Source organism: Scyliorhinus canicula, chromosome 19 (assembly GCF_902713615.1).
Source record: "Scyliorhinus canicula chromosome 19, sScyCan1.1, whole genome shotgun sequence".
NCBI classification, from domain to species: domain Eukaryota; kingdom Metazoa; phylum Chordata; class Chondrichthyes; order Carcharhiniformes; family Scyliorhinidae; genus Scyliorhinus; species Scyliorhinus canicula.
Window position 1 is genome coordinate 59,584,024 of NC_052164.1, and position 25,036 is coordinate 59,609,059.

General features: G+C 44.5%; 1 protein-coding gene across 9 annotated transcripts in view; it reads left to right on the forward strand.

Annotated features, from left to right (window-relative positions):
- The window catches only part of LOC119954104 (rho GTPase-activating protein 32-like), a 726,718-nt gene that overhangs the window by 640,758 nt on the left and 60,924 nt on the right, over window positions 1–25,036 (forward strand). For all 9 annotated transcript variants that reach the window (XM_038778987.1, XM_038778995.1, XM_038778990.1 and 6 more), the window contains one exon: window positions 10,796–10,898. In XM_038778987.1, the coding sequence (XP_038634915.1) occupies window positions 10,796–10,898 (103 nt within the window). The remainder of the gene's footprint in view (window positions 1–10,795; window positions 10,899–25,036) is intronic.

A 25,036-nucleotide genomic window follows, 5' to 3' on the forward strand; every position in this document is an offset into this window, starting at 1 on the left:
CCTTGTGCTAGCAAGCGGAGATCTGTGACAAAATTGGAGATAGTCTCCCCATTTTTTTGGAATCGGTTACGCAGGTTGAATCGTTCCATGATTTCATTTGATTGAGATTTACAGTGGTCATCAAATTTTGCGACTATCACTTGATATTTAGTTTTATCTTCAGTATCACCATACGTAAAAGAGTTATAAATGTCTATCGCCTGCTGGCCTGCCGATGAGAGTAATAGTCCAATTTTCCTATCATCGGTGGCTGCATTTAAGTCCATAGCTGCCATGTATATCTGAAGCTGCTGTTTAAACATTTTCCAGTTACTATTTAAATTACCGGTAGTTTTTTGCATCCCTGGAAGTAGCGTGCGATCCATCGCTTCAGTAGGTTGTCTGGAATTAAAATGCTGCGAAGTCTTCCACAGTCGGGTGGCCAGCCTGTTGCTTTTGCTGGTTGCGTTGGTTCTTTCTGGTCTCTAACCTGATCTATCTAGTGCTGTTCAAATAAGCCACTCCTGTACCATGTTATGTTACTGAAAAGAATGCTAGAAGTCGTCCAGTAGTTGAAGGAAGGTTTATTGTGCTGCACAACTTAAATGATTGTGTGAGCTCTTACTTAAGAACTGCACTTGTAAAGGTTACACTTCTCTATGCTCTGCAACTAGGCCTGACCACACTAGCAGCCCTGAGCTCACTTCCGTCCCTGTTCTCCTCACTGTCTCTTCAGCCAAAGTGAGGGGGAGGGCCTTCGGCATCACTCTTATGTGTCCCCTGGTGGTATTTCCATTTCCCATTAGCCCCTTCTGTACACACTCAAGTGAGGATCACTACACCTTCCTCAGAGGAGACCAAAACTGCACACAATACTCCAAGTGTGGCCTTACCAAGGCCCTGTACAATTGCAGCAACACATCCCTGCTTCTATACTTGAAACCTCTTACAATGAAGGCCAACATACCATTAGCCTTCTTTACTGCCTGCAGCACTTGTATGCTTACCTTTAGTGAATGGTGCACAAGAACACCTAAGTCCCGCTGCACACTCCTCTTTCCCAATTTATAACCATTCAGGTGGTAATCTGCCTTCCTGTTTTTGCTTCCAAAGTGAATAACCTCACACTTACCCAAAGTATACTGCAACTGCCATTGGTTTGCCCACTCACTCAACCTGTCCAGATCATGCTGTAGGTTCCCTGCATCTTGTCACAATTCATCCTCCCACCTAACTTGGTATCATCTGCAAACTTTGAGATGTTACAGTTGATGATACATCAGGGAGGCTAAGGCGTTGGCCCACCTTCCAGTGAAGAGTTCTGGCTGATCTGATACTCTGAAGACCGCTACTTTTGAGCAAGCTTCCACCCTCACTCCAACACCACTGAGCATGGCCTCAAAGAAGGTCATCCAGTACCCGTCATGTCTGGAGCACGGCCAGAACATGTGGGTTTTGTCGGCCGAGCCTCCCTGGCACTGTTCACATTTGTCCTCCACCTGCAGGAGAACCGTTCATTCATGTTCTGCTTAGGTGCGCTCTATGCACCACGTTTAGCTGTTTTCGGCTCAGCCTTAGGGCGGCGGCTTGGCCTTTAGTGGGGTTCTCTTTCCAAGGGTCGGTGCAGACTCGATGGGCCGAATGGCTTCTTTCTGCACTGTAAATTCTCTGATCTATGATCAGGTGAAGTGGAGGCAGATTTACAATCACAGCCTATCTAGACAGAGACACAATTGCAAAATAATTGCAGATTGGAATGTGAAGAATGATCGGATCGTGAGTCTTTACAGGTAAACAAATCTTTACAGGAATAAACAATGTGAGTGGAGTGAGTGATAATCACAGGTAATCAAGGTGTGAATTATCTCAAGTCAGGACAGTTAGTCAGGTTCTGTAAACCCGGACAGTATGGTGGGGGTTACATGAATTGTGACATGAATCCGAGATCCCGGTTGAGGCCATCCTCATGCCTGCAGAACTTGGCGACCAGTTTCTGCTCGGCGATTCTGCATTGTCGTGTGTCTTGAAAGCCACCTTGAAGAATGTTTACCCGAATGTCGGAGGCTGAATGTCCTTGATGTTCTACCTCAATACGCCGCAAGAAAGGATGTGCCGAGGCGTGGTACATCAGCGAGACCATGCAGACGCTGCGACAAAGGATGAACAGACACGGCATAACCATTGCCAGGCAGGAGTGTTCCCTTTTGGCCATTTTGAATGGCCCACTAACGAAGGGAAACCCTGGAGTGCAGGGGCGTGTCCACTACCTAGTGTATATATGGTTGATCCTGCAGAAAGGGGGGCACAAAAAACCCTCACCAGGATTATCACCTGAAAAGATCCAGAATCTTCACCTGTTTGAGAAGTTTGAAAGCCTTCAAGAAACGCACCTGAGGGAGAAGGACCAACTGGGGGTAAAGAAGGGCTGGGTCGGACAGATGTACCATTCATGTGACGGGACGAGGGCTGGGGGGTAGCTGTACTGATTAATACCAGTAGTCCTGGTAAACGTGTACGCGCCCAACTGGAGCAACACGGATTTCATAAAGAAGACCCTGCCGGAAATCCCCAACATCGACAGTCAAGGACATTCAACCTCCAATGTTCGGGTAAACATGAACAATGTGGCTTTCAAGACACACTAATGATGGGACGGGACTTTAACTATGTTCAGGACCCATTGATGGACTGATCTAACCCCAGAACAGAAAAACGACCGGCGTGGCTAGGGAACTGGGAGCATAGATGGTGCAGTGGACCCATGGCGGTTTCTACATCCTGATGAGAAGGAATTCTCGATCTTGTCACTGGTGCACAAGGTGTACAGCCGTATTGACTTCTTTGCAGTGGGGAAATCGGTACTTCCAGAAACAATAAATGCGGAATACTCCCCGTTAGTTATCTTCGACCGTGCTCCACATTACATGGATGTGAAGTTGGAGACAGGCCATACCCAACGCCCCACTTGGAGGTTGGTACGGACCTCTTGGCCGACAAGTTATTCTGCCAGAAAACATCAAAGGCCGGATGCGAGTCCATCACTAACAACCAGAATGGGGAAGTTTCACCTTCCATGTTCTGGGAGGCACTGAAGGCAGTGATTAGGGGAGAGATCATAGCCTACAGGGCTCATAGAGATAGGGAAGAGAGGGTGGCTAGGCAACAACTGTTCGACTCCATCCTGGAGGTCAATAGAAAATATGCTGAGGCCCCGACGTAGAGCATCTGGGAGAGAGAAAATGCTGCAAATGGACTTTAACCTGATATGTACCAGGAAGGCAGTGCACCAACTCTGCCAGATACGGAGATACCTTTTATGAACACGGGGATAAGGCTAGCTGCCTATTGGCTCAACAGCTGAAAAAACAGGCAGCCATGAGGGAAATAACCCATGTATAGGACAGCAGAGGCAGACTGGTAACCGAACCAAAAAAGGTCAACCAAGCATTTGAACCTTCTACCGGGGACTGTACACCCCTGAGCCCCCGATGGGGACTTCGAATGAAACGGTTCTTCAGTGTACTGGACATGCCAGTCGTGGGGGACGATAGGTGGAGGGAGCTGGAAGCAGCAATATGACAGGGCGAGGTCATGGAGAGCATCGACTCCATGCAGGTGGGGAAGGCGCCGGGACCCGATGAGTTCCTGATGGACTTCTATAAAATAATTCGCACCAGCTCTGGCCCCACACCTGGGAGAGATGTCCGCAGACCCGCTAATGAGGGGCTACCTGCCTCCTACGCTAACACAGGTCACCATATCGCTGATAACCAAAAAAGACAATGACCCGATGGAATGTGGATCGTATAGACCGATTTCGCTGCTGAACGTAGATGCGATAGTACTCACGAAAATCCTGGCCAAGAGACAGGAGAACTGCACAGCAGCAGTGGTCGCAGAGGACCAGACTGGCTTTGTCAAGGGCGGACAGCTAACTGAACATCAGACGGCTGCTGAATGTGATACTAACCCCATCCGGGGAGAGAACACCACAGGTGATTGTCTCCCTGAACTCAGAAAAGGCCTTTGACAGAGTCGAATGGAAGTACCTCATTGAGGTATTGGAGTGGTTTGGGCGAGGGACAGGGTTCACCTCATGGCGAGTGTATGGACCAATACCACCATTTCTGAATACTTCCAGCTGCACGGCGCACCAGACAGGGGGGCCACTGTCCCCATTCTGTTTGCCCTGACAATTGAACCTCTGGCGATCGCGCTGTGAAACGCAAAAGGCTGGGAGGATATCCGTAGAGGAGCCAGAGAGAACAGTCTCACTATATGCAGATGACCTTCTCTGCCTTGGACCCGTGGAACGGCTTGACGGATATTATGAGGCTCCTGGAAGAGTTTGGGCCTTCTCAGGCCACAAACTCAACATGGAAAGAGCGAAGTATTCCTGGTGAACCCGAACGGGGGAGGAATGGAGCTGGAAGGTCTACCATTAAAACTAGCCCAAAACAAATTCCGCTTACTGGGATTCAGATAGCTCACGACAGGACACAGATCCACAAATGGAATCTGACTAGACCATCGGAGGAAGTTAAAAAGGACCTAAAGAGATGGGATGCACTCCCGCTCTCCCTGGCAGGGAGGGTGCAGACGATCAAGATGAATGACTGCCACGGTTTCTCTTCCTTTTTAGATTCACTCAGATCTTGATCCCTAAGGTCTTTTTCCAAGGAATAGACAAAATGATTATGGCGTTTGTGTGTGTGTGTGTGGGGGGGGGGGAGAAAATCCAAGAATTTCCAAAAATACAGTGCAGAGGAGAAGAAACATGGGCGGCCTGGTCCTTCCAAACCTGCAGTCCTACCACTGGGCAGCCACAGCTGAAAGAGTGAGAGGATGGGGAAAGGAGCCAAGCAAGGAATGGGTGAAAATGGAGGAGTCTTCCTGCACAGGAACGACCCTCCAAGCCCTAGCTCGCTCTCTTTCTCTCTCTCTTCCACTCTCTCTCTCCCTTTCTCTCTCTCTCTCTCTCTCTCTCTCTCCTCTCTCTCTCTCTCTCTTCCCCCCCCCCCCCCCCCCCCCAACCCCCACAAAGTACACATTTAGCCTATTGGTGGTAGCTAAGTTTAAAAACTTGGAACCAGATGAGTTAGCACTTTGCTTAACCGTCGTGTCCACCATGTCCCCCATCTGCGACACCCACAAATTCTCACCAGCCATCCTAGATGCCACTTTTAAGAAGAGGAGACAGGATAAGGGGACGCTAGCAATTAGGGACTCCTACAGGGGGGAAAGAATTGTAACATGGGAGACAGAATTGCAACCCTGGACAAGCTGACAGAAAGACTGGAGCTACCGAACGGACAGGAGCTCCGACGTTTACAAACCAAAAGCATTTTCCCCAGGAAACGACGAGGTACCCTAGGGCTCCGAGAGTGACAATACTGGAGGAACTGCTAGAGACCGGCAGTGTGGAGAAGGGGCCCTTCTCGGACATGTATGGACGACTGTTAGAAAGGGCAACGACACCACTGGACGGAGCAAAACGGAAATGAAAGGTCGAACTAGTGACGGAGGTGGGGTGGGGATTCTGGAGCGAAGCACGAGGCAGGGCCAACTCCACTTTCCCCTGCGCAAAGCATTATGCAGTCTAAAGTGGTACAGAGAGCCCACCTGACTGGAACCCGAATGAGCAGGTTCTTCCCAGAGGTGGTGGAAAAATGTGAACGCTGCCAGGGAGGCATGGCCACCACACCCACATGTTCTGGGCATGCCCCAGACTTGTCGGGTCCTGGGCAGCCGCCTTTGAGGCGATGTCCAGGTTGAAGGTGGAGCCGTGCCTGAGAGTGGCAGTCTTCGGGGTATCGGAATAGCCAGAACTTCATAAGGGGAAGAGAGCCGACATTCTTGCTTTTGCATCCTTAATGACATGCCGGAGAATCCAGCAGCACTACCCACAGCTGCAGTCCGGCCGGCAAACCTGTTGGAATTTCTCCATAGAACATAGAACGATACAGCGCAGTACAGGCCCTTCGGCCCACGATGTTGCACCGACATGGGAAGTCAAAAACTAAAGGCCATCTAACCTACACTATGCCATTATCATCCATATGCTTATCCAATAAACTTTTAAATGCCCTCCATGTTGGCGAGTTCACTACTGTTGCAGGTAGGGCATTCCACGGCCTCACCACTCTTTGCGTAAAAAACCTACCTCTGACGTCTGTCCTATATCTATTACCCCTCAATTTAAGGCTATGTCCCCTCGTGCTAGCCACCTCCATCCGCGGGAGAAGGCTCTCGCTGTCCACCCTATCTAACCCTCTGATCATTTTGTATGCCTCTATTAAGTCACCTCTTAACCTTCTTCTCTCTAACGAAAACAACCTCAAGTCCATCAGCCTTTCCTCATAAGATTTTCCCTCCATACCAGGCAACATCCTGGTAAATCTCCTCTGCACCCGTTCCAAAGCTTCCACGTCCTTCCTATAATGAGGCGACCAGAACTGTACGCAATACTCCAAATGCGTCCGTACCAGAGTTTTGTACAGCTGCAACATAACCTCATGGCTCCGGAACTCAATCCCTCTACCAATAAAGGCCAACACACCATAGGCCTTCTTCACAACCCTATCAACCTGGGTGGCAACTTTCAGGGATCTATGTACATGGACACCGAGATCCCTCTGCTCATCCACACTGCTAAGAATTTTACCATTAGCCAAATATTCCGCATTCCTGTTATTCTTTCCAAAGTGAATCACCTCACGCTTCTCTACATTAAACTCCATTTGCCACCTCTCAGCCCAGCTCTGCAGCTTATCTATGTCCCTCTGTAACCTGCAACATCCTTCCACACTGTCTACAACTCCACCGACTTTAGTGCCGTCTGCAAATTTACTCACCCAACCTTCTGTGCCCTCCTCTAGGTCATTTATAAAAATGACAAACAGCAACGGCCCCAGAACAGATCCTTGTGGTACGCCACTCGTAACTGAACTCCATTCTGAACATTTGCCATCAACCACCACCCTCTGTCTTCTTTCAACTAGCCAATTTCTGATCCACATCTCTAAATCACCCTCAATCCCCAGCCTCCGTATTTTCTGCAATAGACGACCGTGGGGAACCTTATCAAACGCTTTACTGAAATCCATATACACCACATCAACTGCTCTACCCTCGTCTACCTGTTCAGTCACCTTCTCAAAGAACTCGATAAGGTTTGTGAGGCATGACCTACCCTTCACAAAACCATGCTGACTATCCCTAATCATATTATTCCTATCTAGATGATTATAAATCGTATCTCTTATAATCCTCTCCAAGACTTTACCCACAACAGACGTGAGGCTCACTGGCCTATAGTTACCGGGGTTATCTCTACTCCCCTTCTTGAACAAAGGGACCACATTTGCTATCCTCCAGTCCTCTGGCACTATTCCTGTAGCCAGTGATGACATAAAAATCAAAGCCAATGGCTCAGCAATCTCTTCCCTGGCTTCCCAGAGAATCCTAGGATAAATCCCATCAGGCCCCGGGAACTTATCTATTTTCACCTTGTCCAGAATTGCCAACACTTCTTCCCTACGCACCTCAATGCCATCTGTTCTAATAGCCTGGGTCTCAGCATTCTCCTCCACAACATTATCTTTTTCCTGAGTGAATACTGACGAAAAGTATTCATTTAGTATCTCGCTTATCTCCTCAGCCTCCACACACAACTTCGCACCACTGTCCTTGACTGGCCCTACTCTTACCCTAGTCATTCTTTTATTCCTGACATACCTATAGAAAGCTTTTGGGTTTTCCTTGATCCTACCTGCCAAAGACTTCTCATGTCCCCTCCTTGCTCGTCTTAGCTCTCTCTTTAGATCCTTCCTCGCTTCCTTGTAACTATCAAGCGCCCCAACTGAAACTTCACGCCTCATCTTCACATAGGCCTCCTTCTTCCTCTTAACAAGAGATTCCACTTCTTTGGTAAACCACGGTTCCCTCGCTCAACCCCTTCCTCCCTGCCTGACTGTTACGTACTTATCAAGAACATGCAATAGCTGTTCCTTGAACAAGCTCCACATATCCAGTGTGCCCAACCAGTGTATCCATCTTGGAGAAGATCAAATACACCATCCGAGGGTCGGACGAGGGCTTCCACAAAGCAAGGGGAAAATTCATCAGCCTGTTCCAAGACCTGTCCGAGGCCAATAGCGAATAGGAAGGGAGGAGGTGGGGGACCCCGTGAGGGTGGAAAGGACTACACATGAGTTCTGCATAAACTGATGCAGGAACTGACATTTCAGTTTTAAATCCAACATCTGTATCTAGATCTCAGATTGACGGTGAACTATTTGATGAACATCCCCCACCCTGCAAGCAGAGGCTCGGAGCACATAACAATGTTAATGACCATGTTAAAAATAATTGATGGCTCCCTGATAACTCAGCTGGTTAATGCAGTTTAATCCAGGGAAGAGCAGGGAATTTTGATAGTACCCAGCCAATATCATCCTCTACGCTTCACCCGATGCCCGTGTCTATGTATTTACATTGTATACCTTGTGTTGCCCTATTATATATTTTCTTTTTGTTTTATTTTCTTTTCATGTACTAAATGATCTGTTTGAGCTTCTCGCAGAAAAATACTTTTCACTGTAACTCAGTACACGTGACAATAATCAAATCCAATCCAATATCACTTGCAGAATCGAGACCCAAATCCGATTAACTGGCCATTCGTCTCTGTGCTTCTGGCAGGGTGTGTAAAGCACCCGCTGTTTTACCTAACATAGCAACTTGGGGGGGGGGGGGGGGGGGGGGGGGGGGGGGGGGGGGGGGGGGGGGGTTGTTGTTGGGGATGGTTAGGGGGTTTGTTTTTGTGGCTGCGGGTTTCTATGTTGTTATTTTCTTCTTTCTTGTATTGCTGTTGGTTTTTTGTTATTATTTATTTTGGGGGGGTGAGTTCTTTTCTTGTGTTGGTGTGGAAACATGCCTTGTTTGTTTTAAATTGTGGGGAAAAAATTTGTTATTGAAAAACTTGAATAAAAGTTTTTTTAAAATAAAATGTGAGCATTCTTTGCAACAAGTTTGAAGTAGTTAATTTGTTTGTGAGGTGTTTTGACGTTCCTGAGAGGAGTTATAGAATGCATTCCTTTATTTTCTAAAGTAAGAAGTCTTACAACACCAGATTAAAATCCAAAAGGTTTGTTTCAAACATTAGCTTTCGGAGCACTGCTCTTTCCTCAGGTGAAGAAGCTGTACTCTGAAAGCTAGTGTTCGAAACAAATCTGTTGGACTTTAACCTAGTGTTGTAAGACTTTTTACTGTGCTCACCCCAGTCCAACGCCGGCGTCTCCACATCTTATTTTCTAAAGTCAGCGCATTAGAGATTGAACTTGAAAACTTTGTGTTATTTATGACTTGGTGCCACAATGTCCACTGAACGTGGTATCATACTAATGAACATCTCATTGTATTGTTTGTGTTGTGGTTAGACTGTGAGAATCCATGGTGAGGTTTACATTTCCTTCTCCGTGTGTTACAATACTCCAAAGATATTTTTTGAATTGAACGCAAGGTTTTACAGTGTGTGACAAAGCAATAGTGGGAAAGGGATGAGGGGTAAGTACCCACTGTAGTGGGGGGAGAGTTTACCCACTAATGTATCATCAGATGTCAGAGAAGTTGAAGATAACACAAGCCTCCTGGATCTCTTGCATGTTCTCCTGCCTCAAAGTCTGCTGCTTTTTAGCCCCTTGTGCGCTGATTCATTTTTATTTCATGGAGTTTTAAAATCTACTAACTGAACATTCAGCAAAAAAAAAATGGATATAATGGGTGCTGTAATATAAGTTATTCTCCGTTAAAATCTTTGTGCGGCAGTCCAGTGCAGTTTTAAACCTGTACACAATGATTCCATTTAGTTGACTGATCTGTTCAATGGTGCATATTTGTCCTAGTGTACTAGGAACTACAGATGTCACAGTATCACCTGAGATTCTGTACTGGCTTCTTCTGTTTTCATTGACACCTGCAGTCCAGGGAGAATCTCTGGTAAGATATGTGTGTCATCGCTGGCAATGTCCAGGAGCTTCTCAACTTTTTGGAGCAACCAATCTGTCTGTCAGTACAATGAAAACCTGTTTTGTTTTGGTACTCAGTGATTTTAGCAGTGAATTTACTGTGATCCCATTTAACTTAAAGGGAGCATTGTAAAATAATCTGAATAGTTGACTTTGTAGAACAGAAACATACTTTATACTCAGAGTAATTGAGCCACATTACACTGTTTTTGGGAGAGGTTTATTTATTTGGCTGCTGAAGGTGTAACCATTTCAATGAACATTTGGCGAAAATACTATGATGAGATGAGCAAATATCATCTGCCTGGAAACAGAATCCAGGAGCTCATTCATGTTAAAAGTCAGTGGGGTGGGGAACTCTACAAACTGTTCACAGATAAGCCTTGAGTAACTGATGTTGGCCTTTGTCATAAACTAAGCATCCAGACATTTTTACACAATAGACCTTTATACGGTTGTGTAAGTTGCAGTTGACATGAGTGATTTTGTGCAGTAAACTCAAGTGAAGAAATGACTGCTAGTGTTTCTGGAAAAGGCTGGATTATTGTACAGAGCTGCAGTTAAATTAGAAGGGGAGAGAGGATGAGGTGACTCTGGTACTCTGGAGGATAACATGTTCTTTCAAAATACCCCTGAAAGATACATTTGTCCCATTAGAGTGCTTGAATGTTTCCAGGTGGAAAGGGAGTGATCACCTGGTGGGGTGTAAATGTAACTGTTTTCTTTGCTTTGCACCTGAGAGGAATGTACTTTGTTTAACCTTTTGATAAGTCTCCTCTTCTCCTCAGTCCCCCAGGTACTTAAAAGCTGCACAGAGTTTATTGAGAGGCATGGAGTTGTGGACGGCATCTACCGACTTTCAGGAATCGCATCCAATATTCAGAAACTACGGTAAGTTGCCACAGTAGAAGAATGGAGGGCTTGTCGCGTGATCTCACATGACATTAAGTTTCTTTTAAAGCAATCTATTTCCAACTGGAGACATAAGTAGTATGAGGAAGGAATGAAGCTACATCGACTAAACTTTTTTTTCTGCTAAACACTCATCCGTTGAAGTGACGGGAGACTCCATCACTTTGTTCGAGAATGCTGGAGTGCCAGCAGCCAGCTCCATATAATGTGAGACTGAGCCCAGCTACTCCATTGTGAGGCAGCATTGAATCCAGATGGGCACGTCCCGTGGACAGAGGGTGATTGGTGGACATCTCCTGGACACCAGATTCCCTGGTGACCAAATATGAAGTGAACAAAACAGGATCACAAGGTGAAAAGCTCAAACACACAAATTTGGAGAATTAATCAATGACGAGAAACACAGGAGCAGCACCTTCAGCTCCATGCCAGTTCTACCATTTAGTAGATCGTGACTGATCTGTACCTTAACTTAGTCACATATCCCTTGCGTAACAAAAATCCAACCGGTTTAGTTTTAAGAATGTTAATTGACTCATCACCCACAGCCATTTGTGAGATTGAGTTCCAGGTTTCTACTGCCCTTTTTGTGGGAAATAAATGTTTGCTGCAGAATGGCTTGGTTCTAAATTTAGGTTCTGAAATAGAAGTAAATATGTTTGTGCAGCTGAGTGGGAGAGTTTAGTTAACAGTTTGTGTTATAATGGGAATTTCCACAAGAATTCCACTAATGATTTTCCGACTCATCAGTTTCTTGTTCCAACATATCGAGCAATTGCATGCCGCCCATCATCTTCACTCCTACTCAAATGATTTCAAAATGCAGCCGTGTGTTGATGTTAACTGCTTACATTTCATTATCTTCTATCCTGGATGTTGCCCCTTGTTTGGATGTGCTTCCATGAGTTTTGGCTTGCATCTGGAAGCAACCAAGAGCAAATAACAAGTGTAACACAGTTACTGTTCTCTGTGTGTGATTAGCAAACCTTCTAGGTTCATGACCATTCACTGGATACTATGGAATGATAAACCGATTCGGCCATTTATTTTTATCTGAATGTCACTCGGGGTTGGTTGCTGCCTATTTGTTTTAATGCATGTCCATATGTAACAGCAGTACCAAGCTCTGATTTATATAACACCTTCATAGTAAAATGTCCTAAGGCATTTCACAGGAATGTATCAGGGCAACACGGTGGCACAGTGGTTAGCACTATTGCTTCATAGTGCCAGGGACATGGGTTCAATTCCTGCCTTGGCTGACTGTGTGGAGTTTGCACGTGTTATCCATGTCTACATGGGTTTCCAGGATGTCCAAAGATGTGCAGGTTAGATGGATTGGCCATGCTAAATTGCCCCTTAGTGTCCAAAAGTTATATGGGGTTACAGGGATAGGGGGGGGGGGGGGGGGGGTGCTCTTTTAGAGGTGCAGACTTGATAGGCCAAATGGCCTCCTTCTGCACTGTCAGGATTATTTGATTCTATGGTGAAGTCCGGCCAGTGATGGAGTGGCGAAGGTATTAACGGGAGGCCCAAATTGGATAAAAGCAGATTTCTTGAAGGATTGTCGGGCTGAATATTGTTAAAGACAAAGGGAGTGCAAGACTGTGGAGGGATTTAATACATGTTTCAGACGTTGGCAGATTGGGTGCCAATGTACGTCAGTGAGCAGGTGCTGAGTGAACAGGACATGGTGTGAGATTGCATACAAGCTGCAGAGTTTTGGATCAGCTGAAGATGATGGAAGGGGGTAACTAAGTATTTATCATTCTCTGTGAACATGTAATCTAATCTAAATTCTACAGGAATGGTGTGATCATAAGAGTGGAATTACTGTGTCATTTAACACATGATTTTATTTGCCTTCGGATACATACGATACTTGTCAAACAAAAAATCACTTGCATTTTGTCCTTTGATATTTTCTTCTTCTCCTTTCCCATTGATGAGGTACCTTGTTCCACAGTTTGTGTTTCCTCAAGTTGCTTCACAAAGTATTAGTCATTCTATCTGTAGCTCTGCTCATACCAACAACATAAACATCAATTTTCCAGATTTGTTGAGAACCAAACTTGAAACGGATTTGTACGCCATTGACTGGTTAATATGGTACAATATAGTCATAATAATAATCTTTATTAGTGTCACAAGTAGGCTTACATCAACACTACAATGAAGTTACTGTGAAAATCCCCTGGTCACCACACTCTGGTACACCGAGGGAGATTTCAGAATGCCCAATTTACCTAACAAGCACGTCTTTTGGGACTTGTGGGAAGAAACCGGAGGAACCCCATGCAAACACAGGGAGAACGTCCAGATTCCGCATAGACATTAACCCAATCTGGGAATCGAACCCGGGTACCTGGCACTGTGAAGCAGTAGTGCTAACCACTGTGCTACTGTAACATACAGGAGAACATAGAGCAATGTTTGTAAAATTCCTCAACTGGAATCTAAATAGATCAGATTGCAGGAATATGCACTGCATTTTTTCCTATTTGACACAGCTGTTCATGAGAAGCGTAAACAAGGTAAATGCAGATCTGTATTAGCTAAGCTTCTGAAGGTCAGTATAGAGGATAAGCTGAGTTCTCAAAAATAGAATGCTTGTCATCTGCAGAGACGAAAACACAGACAAAAATTCATACTGGACCTTCAGCTGCTTTATGCCGGAGTCCACGGAGCCTTTCCAGGGGGTCCACGACACAGAGCTGGGACAGGTGGGCAACTATTATGGGTGACCACTCATGGCACTGTCTCATTAAAAAAGCTCCTGCTTTCCACCTGCTCGTTAATTGTTTTCCCCTGTATTCCTAATCTCTCCGTGCCCCTACTCTCCCCAGTGGCCTCTGCTCCCTCAGATGCACCATTTATGACTCCACAGATACTGCAGCAGTCCATGTCCAAATGCAACAAGACCCGGACAAAATCCTGGCTTGGGACTGACCAGTGACAATTAAAGTTTGTGCCACACAAGTGCTAGGCAACCTTCAACATAAGAAAATGCAACCATCTTAACATTCAATAACATAACCATTGCTGAATTCCCACCATAAAACCCTGGGAGGGGGGGGGGGGGGGGGGGGGGGGGGGGGGAGTTGTTATCGTTGACCAGAAACTGAACTGGACCAGCTACAGGAGCAGGTCAGAGGCTAGAAATTCTATAGCAAAAAGCTTGACACCATCCAGGATAAAGCAGCCTGTTGATTGGCGTCCTGTCCACAAACGTTCATTCCCTCCATCACCGAGGCACAGTGACAGCAATGTGTACCATCTATACAATGCATTACAGGAACTCACCTAGACACTCTATATAGCACCATCAAAACCCACGACCACTACCATGTAGAAGAACAAGGGCAGAAGAGCATGGAACACCACCACCTGCAAGTTCTCCTCGAGCCATCTTAACTTGGAAATATATCATCGTTCCTTCACTGTTACAGGGTCAAAGTCCTGTAACTCTTTCCGTGACAACCACTGTGGATGTACCTACACCATATGCGACAGTTCAAGAAGGTGGCTCACCACCGTCTTCTCGAGGGCAATTGGGAATTTTTGCTGGCATAGCCAACGACGACCACATCCAGAAATAAATTTTTAAAATGCAAAGAGTGGTGAATAATGTTGGTGACCTTCAGACACAGATAATCACATGGAAATATGATGTGGTGATAATTGAGCAAAGAAGTAATGATGAAACTGTATAATTGACAACTGATGTGTTGTGCCCAACTCTGGGATGGATGTGATGGCTTTTGAGAGCCTGCAAAAAAGATTCATGAGCGTTTCCAGGGATCAGACGAGTTACCTGGATACGTTGGCGAAGCTGAGGCTGTTCTCTTTGCAGAAGAAAAGATGGAGGAGATTTGATAGTGATTTTAAGATGCATATAGACTGGATTAATCAAATTAGCAAGGTTAGCCTCGAGGGAAAGTTCATTGAATGTAATAGAAATTGTTTCTTGGAGCAATATGTTGTGGAACAAACCAGGGAGTAGGCTATTCTGGATTTGATATTGTGTAATGAGGAGGGATTAATCAATCAGGAGAGGTTAATAATAATAATTACTTATTGAGGTATATAAAATGATAAAGGGGATTGACAAAGGCATCGAGTGAATCTTTCCTCTTGTAGGGAAGTCTAGAAGGAGAGGTCCTTGTTTTAGAATAAGGAGTGACAGATTTAAAACAAAAGATGATAAGAAATTACTTTTCTCAAAGGGTTGTGAATCTGTGGAATTCACTACCCCAGAGTACGGTGGATGTCGGAACATTAAGTAAATTTAAGGATGAGATGGACAGATTTTAATTAGTAGTGGGTTGAAGAGCTATGGAGAATGGGCAGGAAAGTGGAGTTGAGGCTGAGATTAAATGAGCCTAATCGTATTGAATGGCAGAGCAGGCTTGAGAGGCTGAATTGCCTACTCTTGCTCCTAGTTCTTATGTTAAGCTGAAGGAGCTTTGGGCTTGGGCAGTATACCCACCTCATTAACTTCTAGTAGGTTACGTTGATCTCTACACGTTTGGAATTTGGATGATTCTGAGGATTTTTGATTGGATCAACACTAATCTTGGCACAAAGACCATCTTGGATTTTGTTAGTCTACATGGAGATGTTTCAGTCTGACCTCTGTACCCTGTGTGATTCTGTGTCGATCACCATAAGAACTAGGAGCAGGAGTAGGCCACCTGGCCCCTCGGGCCTGCTCCACCATTCAATGAGATCAGGGCTGATCTTTTGTGGACTCAGCTCCACTTTCCGGCCCGAACACCATAACCCTTAATCCCTTTATTCTTCAAAAAACTATCTATCTTTACCTTAAAAACATTTAATGAAGGAGCCTCTACTGCTTCACTGGGCAAGGAATTCCATAGATTTATAACCCTTTGGGTGAAGAAGTTCCTCCTAAACTCAGTCCTAAATCTAAAAGTTATATGGGGTTACAGGGATAGGGGGGGGGGGGGGGGGGGGGGTGCTCTTTTAGAGGTGCAGACTTGATAGGCCAAATGGCCTCCTTCTGCACTGTCAGGATTATTTGATTCTATGGTGAAGTCCGGCCAGTGATGGAGTGGCGAAGGTATTAACGGGAGGCCCAAATTGGATAAAAGCAGATTTCTTGAAGGATTGTCGGGCTGAATATTGTTAAAGACAAAGGGAGTGCAAGACTGTGGAGGGATTTAATACATGTTTCAGACGTTGGCAGATTGGGTGCCAATGTACGTCAGTGAGCAGGTGCTGAGTGAACAGGACATGGTGTGAGATTGCATACAAGCTGCAGAGTTTTGGATCAGCTGAAGATGATGGAAGGGGGTAACTAAGTATTTATCATTCTCTGTGAACATGTAATCTAATCTAAATTCTACAGGAATGGTGTGATCATAAGAGTGGAATTACTGTGTCATTTAACACATGATTTTATTTTACTTCCCCTTATTTTGAGGCTATGCCCCCTAGCTCTGCTTTCACCCACCAGTGAAAACAACCTGCCCGCATCTATCCTTTCTATTCCCTTCATAATTTTATATGTTTCTATAAGATCCCCCTTCATCCTTCTAAATTTCAACGAGTACAGTCCCAGTCTACTCAACCTCTCCTCGTAATCCAACCCCTTCAGATCTGGGATTAACCTAGTGAATCTACTCTGCACACCCTCCAGCGCCAGTACGTCCTTTCTCAAGTAAGGAGACCAAAACTGAACACAATACTCCAGGTGTGGCCTCACTAACACCTTATACAATTGCAGCATAACCTCCCTAGTCTTAAACACCATCCCTCTAGCAATGAAGGACAAAATTCCATTTGCCTTCTTAATCACCTGTTGCACCTGTAAACCAACTTTTTGAGGCTCATGCACAAGCACACCCAGGTCTCTCTGCACAACAGCATGCTTTAATATTTTGTCATTTAAATAATAATCCCGTTTGCTGTTATTCCTACCAAAATGGATAACCTCACATTTGTCAACATTGTATTCCATCTGCCAGACCCTAGCCCATTCACTTAACCTATCCAAATCCCTCTGCAGACTTCCTGTATCCTCTGCACTTTTCGCTTTACCACTCATCTTAGTGTCATCTGCAAACTTGGACACATTGCCCTTGGTCCCCAACTCCAAATCATCTATGTAAATTGTGAACAATTGTGGGCCCAACACGGATCCCTGAGGGACACCACTAGCTACTGATTGCCAACCAGAGAAACACCCATTAATCCCCACTCTTTGCTTTCTATTAATTAACCAATCCTCTATCCATGCTACTACTTTACCCTTAATGCCATGCATCTTTATCTTATGCAGCAACCTTTTGTGTGGGACCTTGTCAAAGGCTTTCTGGAAATCCAGATATACCACATCCATTGGCTCCCCGTTATCTACTGCACTGGTAATGTCCTCAAAAAATTTCACTAAATTAGTTAGGCACGACCTGCCCTTTATGAACCCATGCTGCGTCTGCCCAATGGGTCAATTTCTATCCAGATGCCTCGCTATTTCTTCCTTGATGATAGATTCCAGCATCTTCCCTACTACTGAAGTTAAGCTCACTTGACTATAATTACCCGCTCTCTGCCTACCTCCTTTTTTAAACAGTGGTGTCACGTTTGCTAATTTCCAATCCACCGGGACCACCCCAGAATCTAGTGAATTTTGGTAAATTATCACTAGTGCATTTGCAATTTCCCTAGCCATCTCTTTTAGCACTCTGGGATGCATTCCATCAGGGCCAGTCACCAATAGTGACTGTTCCAAACATTCGTTAGTCACAAGCTTGTGTCCATTAATCAGTTGAAGCTTGATTTGTATTCTCTGAATTCACTCAATCTCTTAAAAGCAATCACAAACATTTAGGATATCAATGATGAAATGCTTTCATCCGCTTCATCAGATTGTTTATTATTTGTACTGATTGGAAAATTGGAGAATATCATAACCCCCACGAGAACCACCGGGAAACCATTATTGCCCCCCCCCCCCCCCCCCCCCCCCCCCCCCCCCCCCCCCCCCCCATGGGAGTTGTGGAGTACGAACTTCCCAGTTCGGGGGCGGAGGCCACTCCGTTGGAGCTCCTTAAAGACAACACATCAAAGCCGGCCCAAGCAGGGCCCGGAGTTGTTGGTTGCCCCAACAAGGACTGGATTGGACGAGATTTACAGCCCTGGGCAGAGTTTGGACATAGTTCAATACATCCTTATTCCACTACTGCTGGCTTGCTCAAGTTACTAAAGAGAAGTACGTGCCAAGCCAGAAATGAAAAGACATGTACAATTTGTGTGCCGTTGTTACATTTCTCTGGTGTTATATTTTTACATGCAATGCAAAGCAATTTGGAAACATCAAAATCTCTTAAAAGCTGTTGATCCATCACAAACATTCATGATATAAATGACGAAATGCTTTCATCCACTTTATAGCTCTTAATGATGTGTAAATAAAAGGCCTTGAAAGAACTCGGAAAAAAGAAAGATCAGGTTATTACAAGTAATAAAAATCTCAAATCAGCATATCTACCATTGTTTGCGAGCTATGTCAATGTTATCTGCAAGACTGAATCATTATCTATTCTTCGAATTCAGCCAAGCATTCATATTGAGGCCATCTTGCAATCGTATCAACAGAGCAGGCTGAACAGATAAGCAGACAACTATTTTTCCAGATGGTCTCATTATGAATGCTTGGCTGAGCTCCAAGGCTGGTTAATGGTCTGAACTCTGCAGGCAATGTTGATGCAGCTTATACAGGAGTGATAACTTAAATGATTGACATCTTTATTATCTTCGAATAACCTGATATTTCTTTAAAGACTTTTTTCAATGTCGATGCATTTATTTATACAAGATTTAAGATCTGGGAAGTTTTTTTCTTCATTGACAGTGAAGCAGTAGAGGCTCCTTCATTAAATGTTTTTAAGATAAAGATAGATAGTTTTTTGAAGAATAAAGGGATTATGGTGTTCGGGCCGGAAAGTGGAGTTGAGTCCACAAAAGATCAGCCATGATCTCATTGAATGGTGGAGCAGGCTCGAGGGGCCAGATGGCCTACTCCTGCTCCTAGTTCTGATGTTCTTATGACACAATTATTGGCTGTGATTGATTACACCTCTGACCATCGAGGTTAGAACATAGAACATTACAACGCAGTACAGGCCCTTCGGCCCACGATGTTGCGCCGTCCTGTGAAACCCTTCTAAAGTCCCTCTACACAGGTTGCTAATGTATTTCAAAGGGAATGTTGAATGACTGATTTGTTTTCTCGGTTCCCAACTTTGGATGAGGGTTCCCTATGGTTCACACCTCCTCAGATTCTGTGACATGTCTACAAACAAAATTAACCTGGCTCCATCAAAAGTGCGAGGGAGTTTGAAATGGCCAGCCCCTCAATGGAGCTTGCAAGGGCAGGAGTGCTGCTTGCAGGCTGGCTACACCCACCCTTATCCTGCGCTAGTAAGAATTGTAAGAAACAGGAATAGGGGTGGAAATCCGGGAATAAGGTCCCACACCCCATCATGAAAAGCTTTCCGACTTGGCCTGTCCACAAATCTCCAGACATCTCCAGACTAGTTCTCTCCCAGTACACCCATTTTAACCTTATTGCTACCCACAGTTTAGGAACCGCTACAAGACCGGGAGTCAAATTACTGGAAAGTGAAGTTGATAACTCCCAGATATAATGTGCTAATTCATTCTAAACACTCTGTAAAACTTTGAATAAACTTTATGGTCTCAGCTTAGACAAACTTAATGTTGGATTTTTGATTCTGACAATTTGATTTTGTGTGTAAATTGTCCAGTCGGGTGGATTAATTGATGCTTCATTTACAGTGCAGTGGTATACTATATATGCAATACTGTATAAAATCCAATTTCTTAATTGGACACTCGCTCTGAGCAAGTATTCACTACTGAGTGCTGTTACTGTAATGCCTGCAGGTACTGTCTGGTGAACCATTACTAAGCTGCTGTTTTCTATTTGGCACTTGCACTATGTATGTTTCTTCTGACTGAAGTCAGATTTAATTTTCTATTTTTGCCAATTTCTTTCCCTCCATTCTTGAATTTCACTGGGTTATGGGTTTGATTGGCATTGACTTTCACTGGGTACAGCCGCTACCTCTCCCTTGGAGTAGAATTTACACTCTTGAGCGCTTTCCCAGTGGTTGCATGTTTATGCATTTCCCAAGATGTGGCCCTGGTTAAATAATTACTACGTCTCCTCTTGGCACAGTTGTAACACCTTTGCCTCGGTCAAAACGTTACCCTCAAACCTGAATGCATTATCCAGACTGACACCTCAGTACTGAGTGTTGCACTGTCAAGAGCTGTGATCTTTTGGATGAGACAGAAAGGCCTTGTCTGCGAAAGATCCCATGACACTATTAAAAGTTAAATAGGGTTCTCTTGGTGCCCTAGCAAATATTAATGCCTCAACCAGTGCCTAACCAACTAATTATGGGCGGCACGGTAGCACAGTGGTTAGCACATTTGCTTCAGAGCGCCAGGGTCCCAGGTTCAATTCCCGGCTTGGGTCACTGTCTGTGCAGAGTCTGCGCGTTCTCCCTGTGTCTGCATGGGTTTCCTCCAGGTGCTCCGGTTTCCTCCCACAAGTCCTGAAAGACGTGCTGTTAGGTGAGTTGGACACTCTGAATTCTCCCTCAGTGTACCCAAACAGGCGCCGGAATATGGCGACGAGGGGCTTTTCACAGTAACTTCATTGCAGTAATAATGTAAGCCTACCTGTGACAATAAAGATAAATATTATTATAAACAACCAATTCCTAAAACAAGTCAACTGGTTATTTATATAATTTGTTGGTTGTCATTTATGTAACTTGGCCATTCATTTGTTCAAATAACGATCATGAACATATTTTAAAAGTAATGCTCTTTGGAATTGTGACCTTCTATATAGCTGTATATCAAGTGCTTGAAATGTAACTTCTGCAAAGTGCCTTCTTAATAACATAAATGATAGATACCAAATCACCATCTTACTTCCCCAGAAAACCCCAAATTTGCTTGAAATTAGTACAATATATTCACGTGTGGATAAATGGCATTACTTCATCAGATTATAGAAGTGAAATGTTTTGAGTAATCTTGGATGTGGAAATGTTCTGGGATATGATAGAATTCTAGAGTTTGCGCAGTGCATAATTTTCTGTCCCAGTCTCACTGTATTACTCTCCCCACCTCATACATATTACATCGAGTGTTCGAACTTTATATTGTTGCACGTTTTGCTATGAGAGCAAAACGCGTTTATTGGGGTGTATTAACTTCCAAGTGCTTAACACCACTAGGCTCTGTTCTATGTATTTATTCAGCTTAGGAGTCGCCAGGTGCCGTATAGACACCGTCACGAGTATTCCAAGGTCAAGTTCAAAGTAATAAAGACGATACACCGATTAGTAAGGTCCAAACGATAATATTTATTATACAGTTATAATAAATACTCATGCACACACTAAGAGACTAAGCTATGACTAAACTAAAGTAATCAGAATACTTATCTAACAGGAACAGGCAAGGTCAGGGAGCGAGGCCTTCGTCCTGGTCTTGGGCTGCAACCTTCAGCAAGCGTTCTGGTCACTGGGGGTTCTAGCGGGCTTAGTTCGCGTAGCGAGCGTCGTACTGGCACTTACGGTTCGGCGGCTGGTGCTCAACGGCTGGAGTCAGGATGTAGCTTCAAGGTCTTGGTCAGGGCCGGAGCACGGAATAACAGACCGGACAACACGAGGTCCCTGTCTTTTATAGGGATCCCATTGTCCTTCCCTCTTCTTGGGCGGGCTTTAACCTTTGGTTATCTATTGGGTCAATTCCTCATCGATACTGTTTGAATTCCCCAATGCGAGGGGGTCTCCGTGATGGGGGGGGCGTTTCTTATGCCCTTTTGTTTGGAGGTTTCTGGTGCCTCGATGTCTGGGCCTTGATTCAAATGTGTCCATTCAGAGTCAAATGTTTCTATTGTGTGGGTGTTCAGGTCTGATTGCCTCATTAGTATGCAAAGCGTTTTGCCATTTGCACCTAACTAAGGTCTTCTCACCTGAGCCCAAACTGGTTTCTGCTACTTGCAGAATGCAAAATGCTGTCTTTGCAGACTGCTGTTTTGGCTAAACTGCCTGTTTCCCTGCAGTCTTAGCGCTTGGCTTACTTTGTAGCTCAGCGTCCATTTTAGGTGGCTACAATATAATAATAGTAATCTTTTATTGTCACAAATAGGCTTACATTTGAAAAGCCCCTAATCGCCACATTCCGGCGCCTGTTCGGGTACTCAGAGGGAGAATTCAGAATGTCAAAATTACCTAATAGCATGTCTTTTGGGGCTTGTGGGAGGAAACCGGAGGAACCCAAGCAGACATGGGGAGAATGGGCAGACTCCGCACAGGCAGTGACCCAAGCCAGGAATCAAACCTGGGACCCTGGGCTGTGAAGCCATAATGCCAACCACTATGCTACTGTACTGCCCTGTACCCGAACAGGCACTGGAATGTAGCATAACTTTAGTGCATTCTTGAAAGATGTTGGTGTGGTTTTTCAGCTTTTTAATCTTTTTTTAAAGTGTTTTATTGAGTTTGTGGGATTAGGTTCCAATGTCAAGATGCTGTTCTGAACCTGTGTTCAAGGTATCATTAGCCTTTCTTCAGTGACTGCACTTTAGAATTACCTCATTGGCTGGAAGCACTTTGGGAAGTTCTGAGGTCATGAAGGGCAGTATCAAAAAACATTACTTTTGTCTATGTGGTTTGGGTTCATGGTGTAATTAGATTCTGAAAATAGATTTTTAAAATATAAATTTAGAGTACCCAATTCATTTTTTCTAATTAAGGAGCAATGTAGCGTGGCCAATCCACCTACCCTGCACATCTTTGGGTTGTGGGGACGAAACCCACACAAACACGGGGAGAATGTGCAAACTCCATACGGAACGTGACCCAGAGCCGGGATCAAACCTGGGACCTCGGCATTGTGAGGCAGCAGTGCTATCCACTGTGCCACCGTGCTGCCCTGAAAATAGATTTTTGGCAGTGGTGTCCCAGTGAAACCCTACCACGTGGTATGGTCCATTAAACCTTTGAAAAGATGGTGTTTTCTGATGACTTGAGTCTTACAGTGCTTAGACTATGTTCCCTTCACTCAGACAGGAATGGTGTTAAACCAGAGGGCAATAGTGGAAAGGGCACCCCAGCTTGAACTGAATGTTAAAATATCTCAGATTCTCTACTTAGAAGTGGTGGTAGATTCCACATTAACCAATGGAGTCTGTGATTGAGTGCCTGCTGCTAAATACTATTGAAGCTGCTGTCTGATTATTCTGTTGACAGTGTGCCCATTTCGGGACAGAAAAACATCATCACAACTAAACTGTAGGACACAACTTGTGAGTGCATGTTTGTGCTTTGGATAGTCAAGCATCACTATTTCATCTATATTGTATGAAATGTTCAATACTGTCTGAGTGGTACGCGCTAGCGTTTAGATCCAGCTATGCTTGATGAGATAGGATCACTGTTCTGATGGTTGAGATTCATCTTTTTGCTGCATTTACAACTGGAAGTTATTTTTATTTTATAAATTTAGAATACCCAATTATTTTTTTTCCAATTAAGGGGCAATTTAGCCTGGTACTGAGGGGAGGGTACCCTGTTTGTCCAACACAAAATTAGTGTTTGTACCATTTGGCCTTTTATATATTTTTACTGTTTTAATCAAAAGATTTGACCAATCTGTCATAATATATACCAGTATATCATGGTGCGGACACACACTGATGGACACACACAGGGACCAATCAACATGTACAAACACCGCAGCCAATCACCAGTTAGAATACACACACTATAAAGGCAATGGTTCCCGCTCATTCTGGGTGCTACCTCTCGGTGTAACAGGAACTCATCCACCCCAGCACAGGCTCATACCACGTGCTGAGAGAATCAACTGGTTCGGACAAGGCTTAGGTCTCTAGTTTAAGTTGGCATAATTTAGACCCACAGTCATCATGTGTGAGTTAGTTAGAAGTAGTTAATAAAATTGAGTTGAACCTTCATCAGTGTTGGAAGTGTCTGTTCGTCCCTCAAGTCTACACTAGCCAACACTTCACAATCAACCTACCCTGCACATCTTTGGGTTGTGGGGGTGAAACCCACCAGACATGGGGAGAATGTGCGAACTCCACATGATCAGTGACCCAGGGCTGGGATTTGAACCCTGGTCCTCAGCGCCGTAGTCCCAGTGCTAACCACTGCACCACATGCCACCCAATCTGGAAGTTATTTTGATTGGGAAAGCAATGGGGGAGCGATCTTGCTAAATTTTAGATTGTTCTCCAATCATGAAATTCAAATGCAAATTGATTCAGTAGACAATCAAAATGAAGGGAAAAAATCACCAGGATTCTCTGAGAGTTTGGCACTGCGAGTGAAAGCACAATGAACAATGAACCGTTACCAGAACAAGGGTATCGGTTTATTCTGTTACTAACCGATCTTTAACGAGGCTTATCCTACATTCTTGTGCGATTCGGTGATGAGCAGTATTTGATAATACTTCTGTTTTGTGCCTTGAGACATAAAGGAACCATATAAATGCATGTTGTTCCATTTTCCATTATTAAGTCATTAGTGGTGCAGAATCCTTTTCAAAGTCGTTTTCACAATGTTTTTTTCGTTCGGCGGCTTTTTTTAGTATAATAAGTTCCAGATCCAGGCAGCGCAGGAGGAGAGACACTAAGCATATTTTTTAATGGTCTTATTGAAATTTTTATGCCATCTTTTTCTTTTGGGCTCTGCCCCATTCCTTGTCTGTTAATAGCTCTGATCTCTGTGGTGAAACTTGACTACCACTGCCTAAGATTGTCTGGAAGTATTAAATAGATCTCTTGTGTTGAAATAAAATTTGAAAAAAGCCTAGGATAACCACAAGTTGAGTCACCTGCAATCTTGCTTTACTGAGTAAAATGTCTTCCAGCCGAGAAACAAAGGTAGGAGTTCTGAGCTTTGAACTTTCATCCGGCCCTGGCGTGAAAATGCCCATACAAACCCGTTTTTATGGATTAAATTGGCAATGTGGGTTCTTATGGTATTTCACTCTACGGAAATGCTCCTCCTTGAAAATTA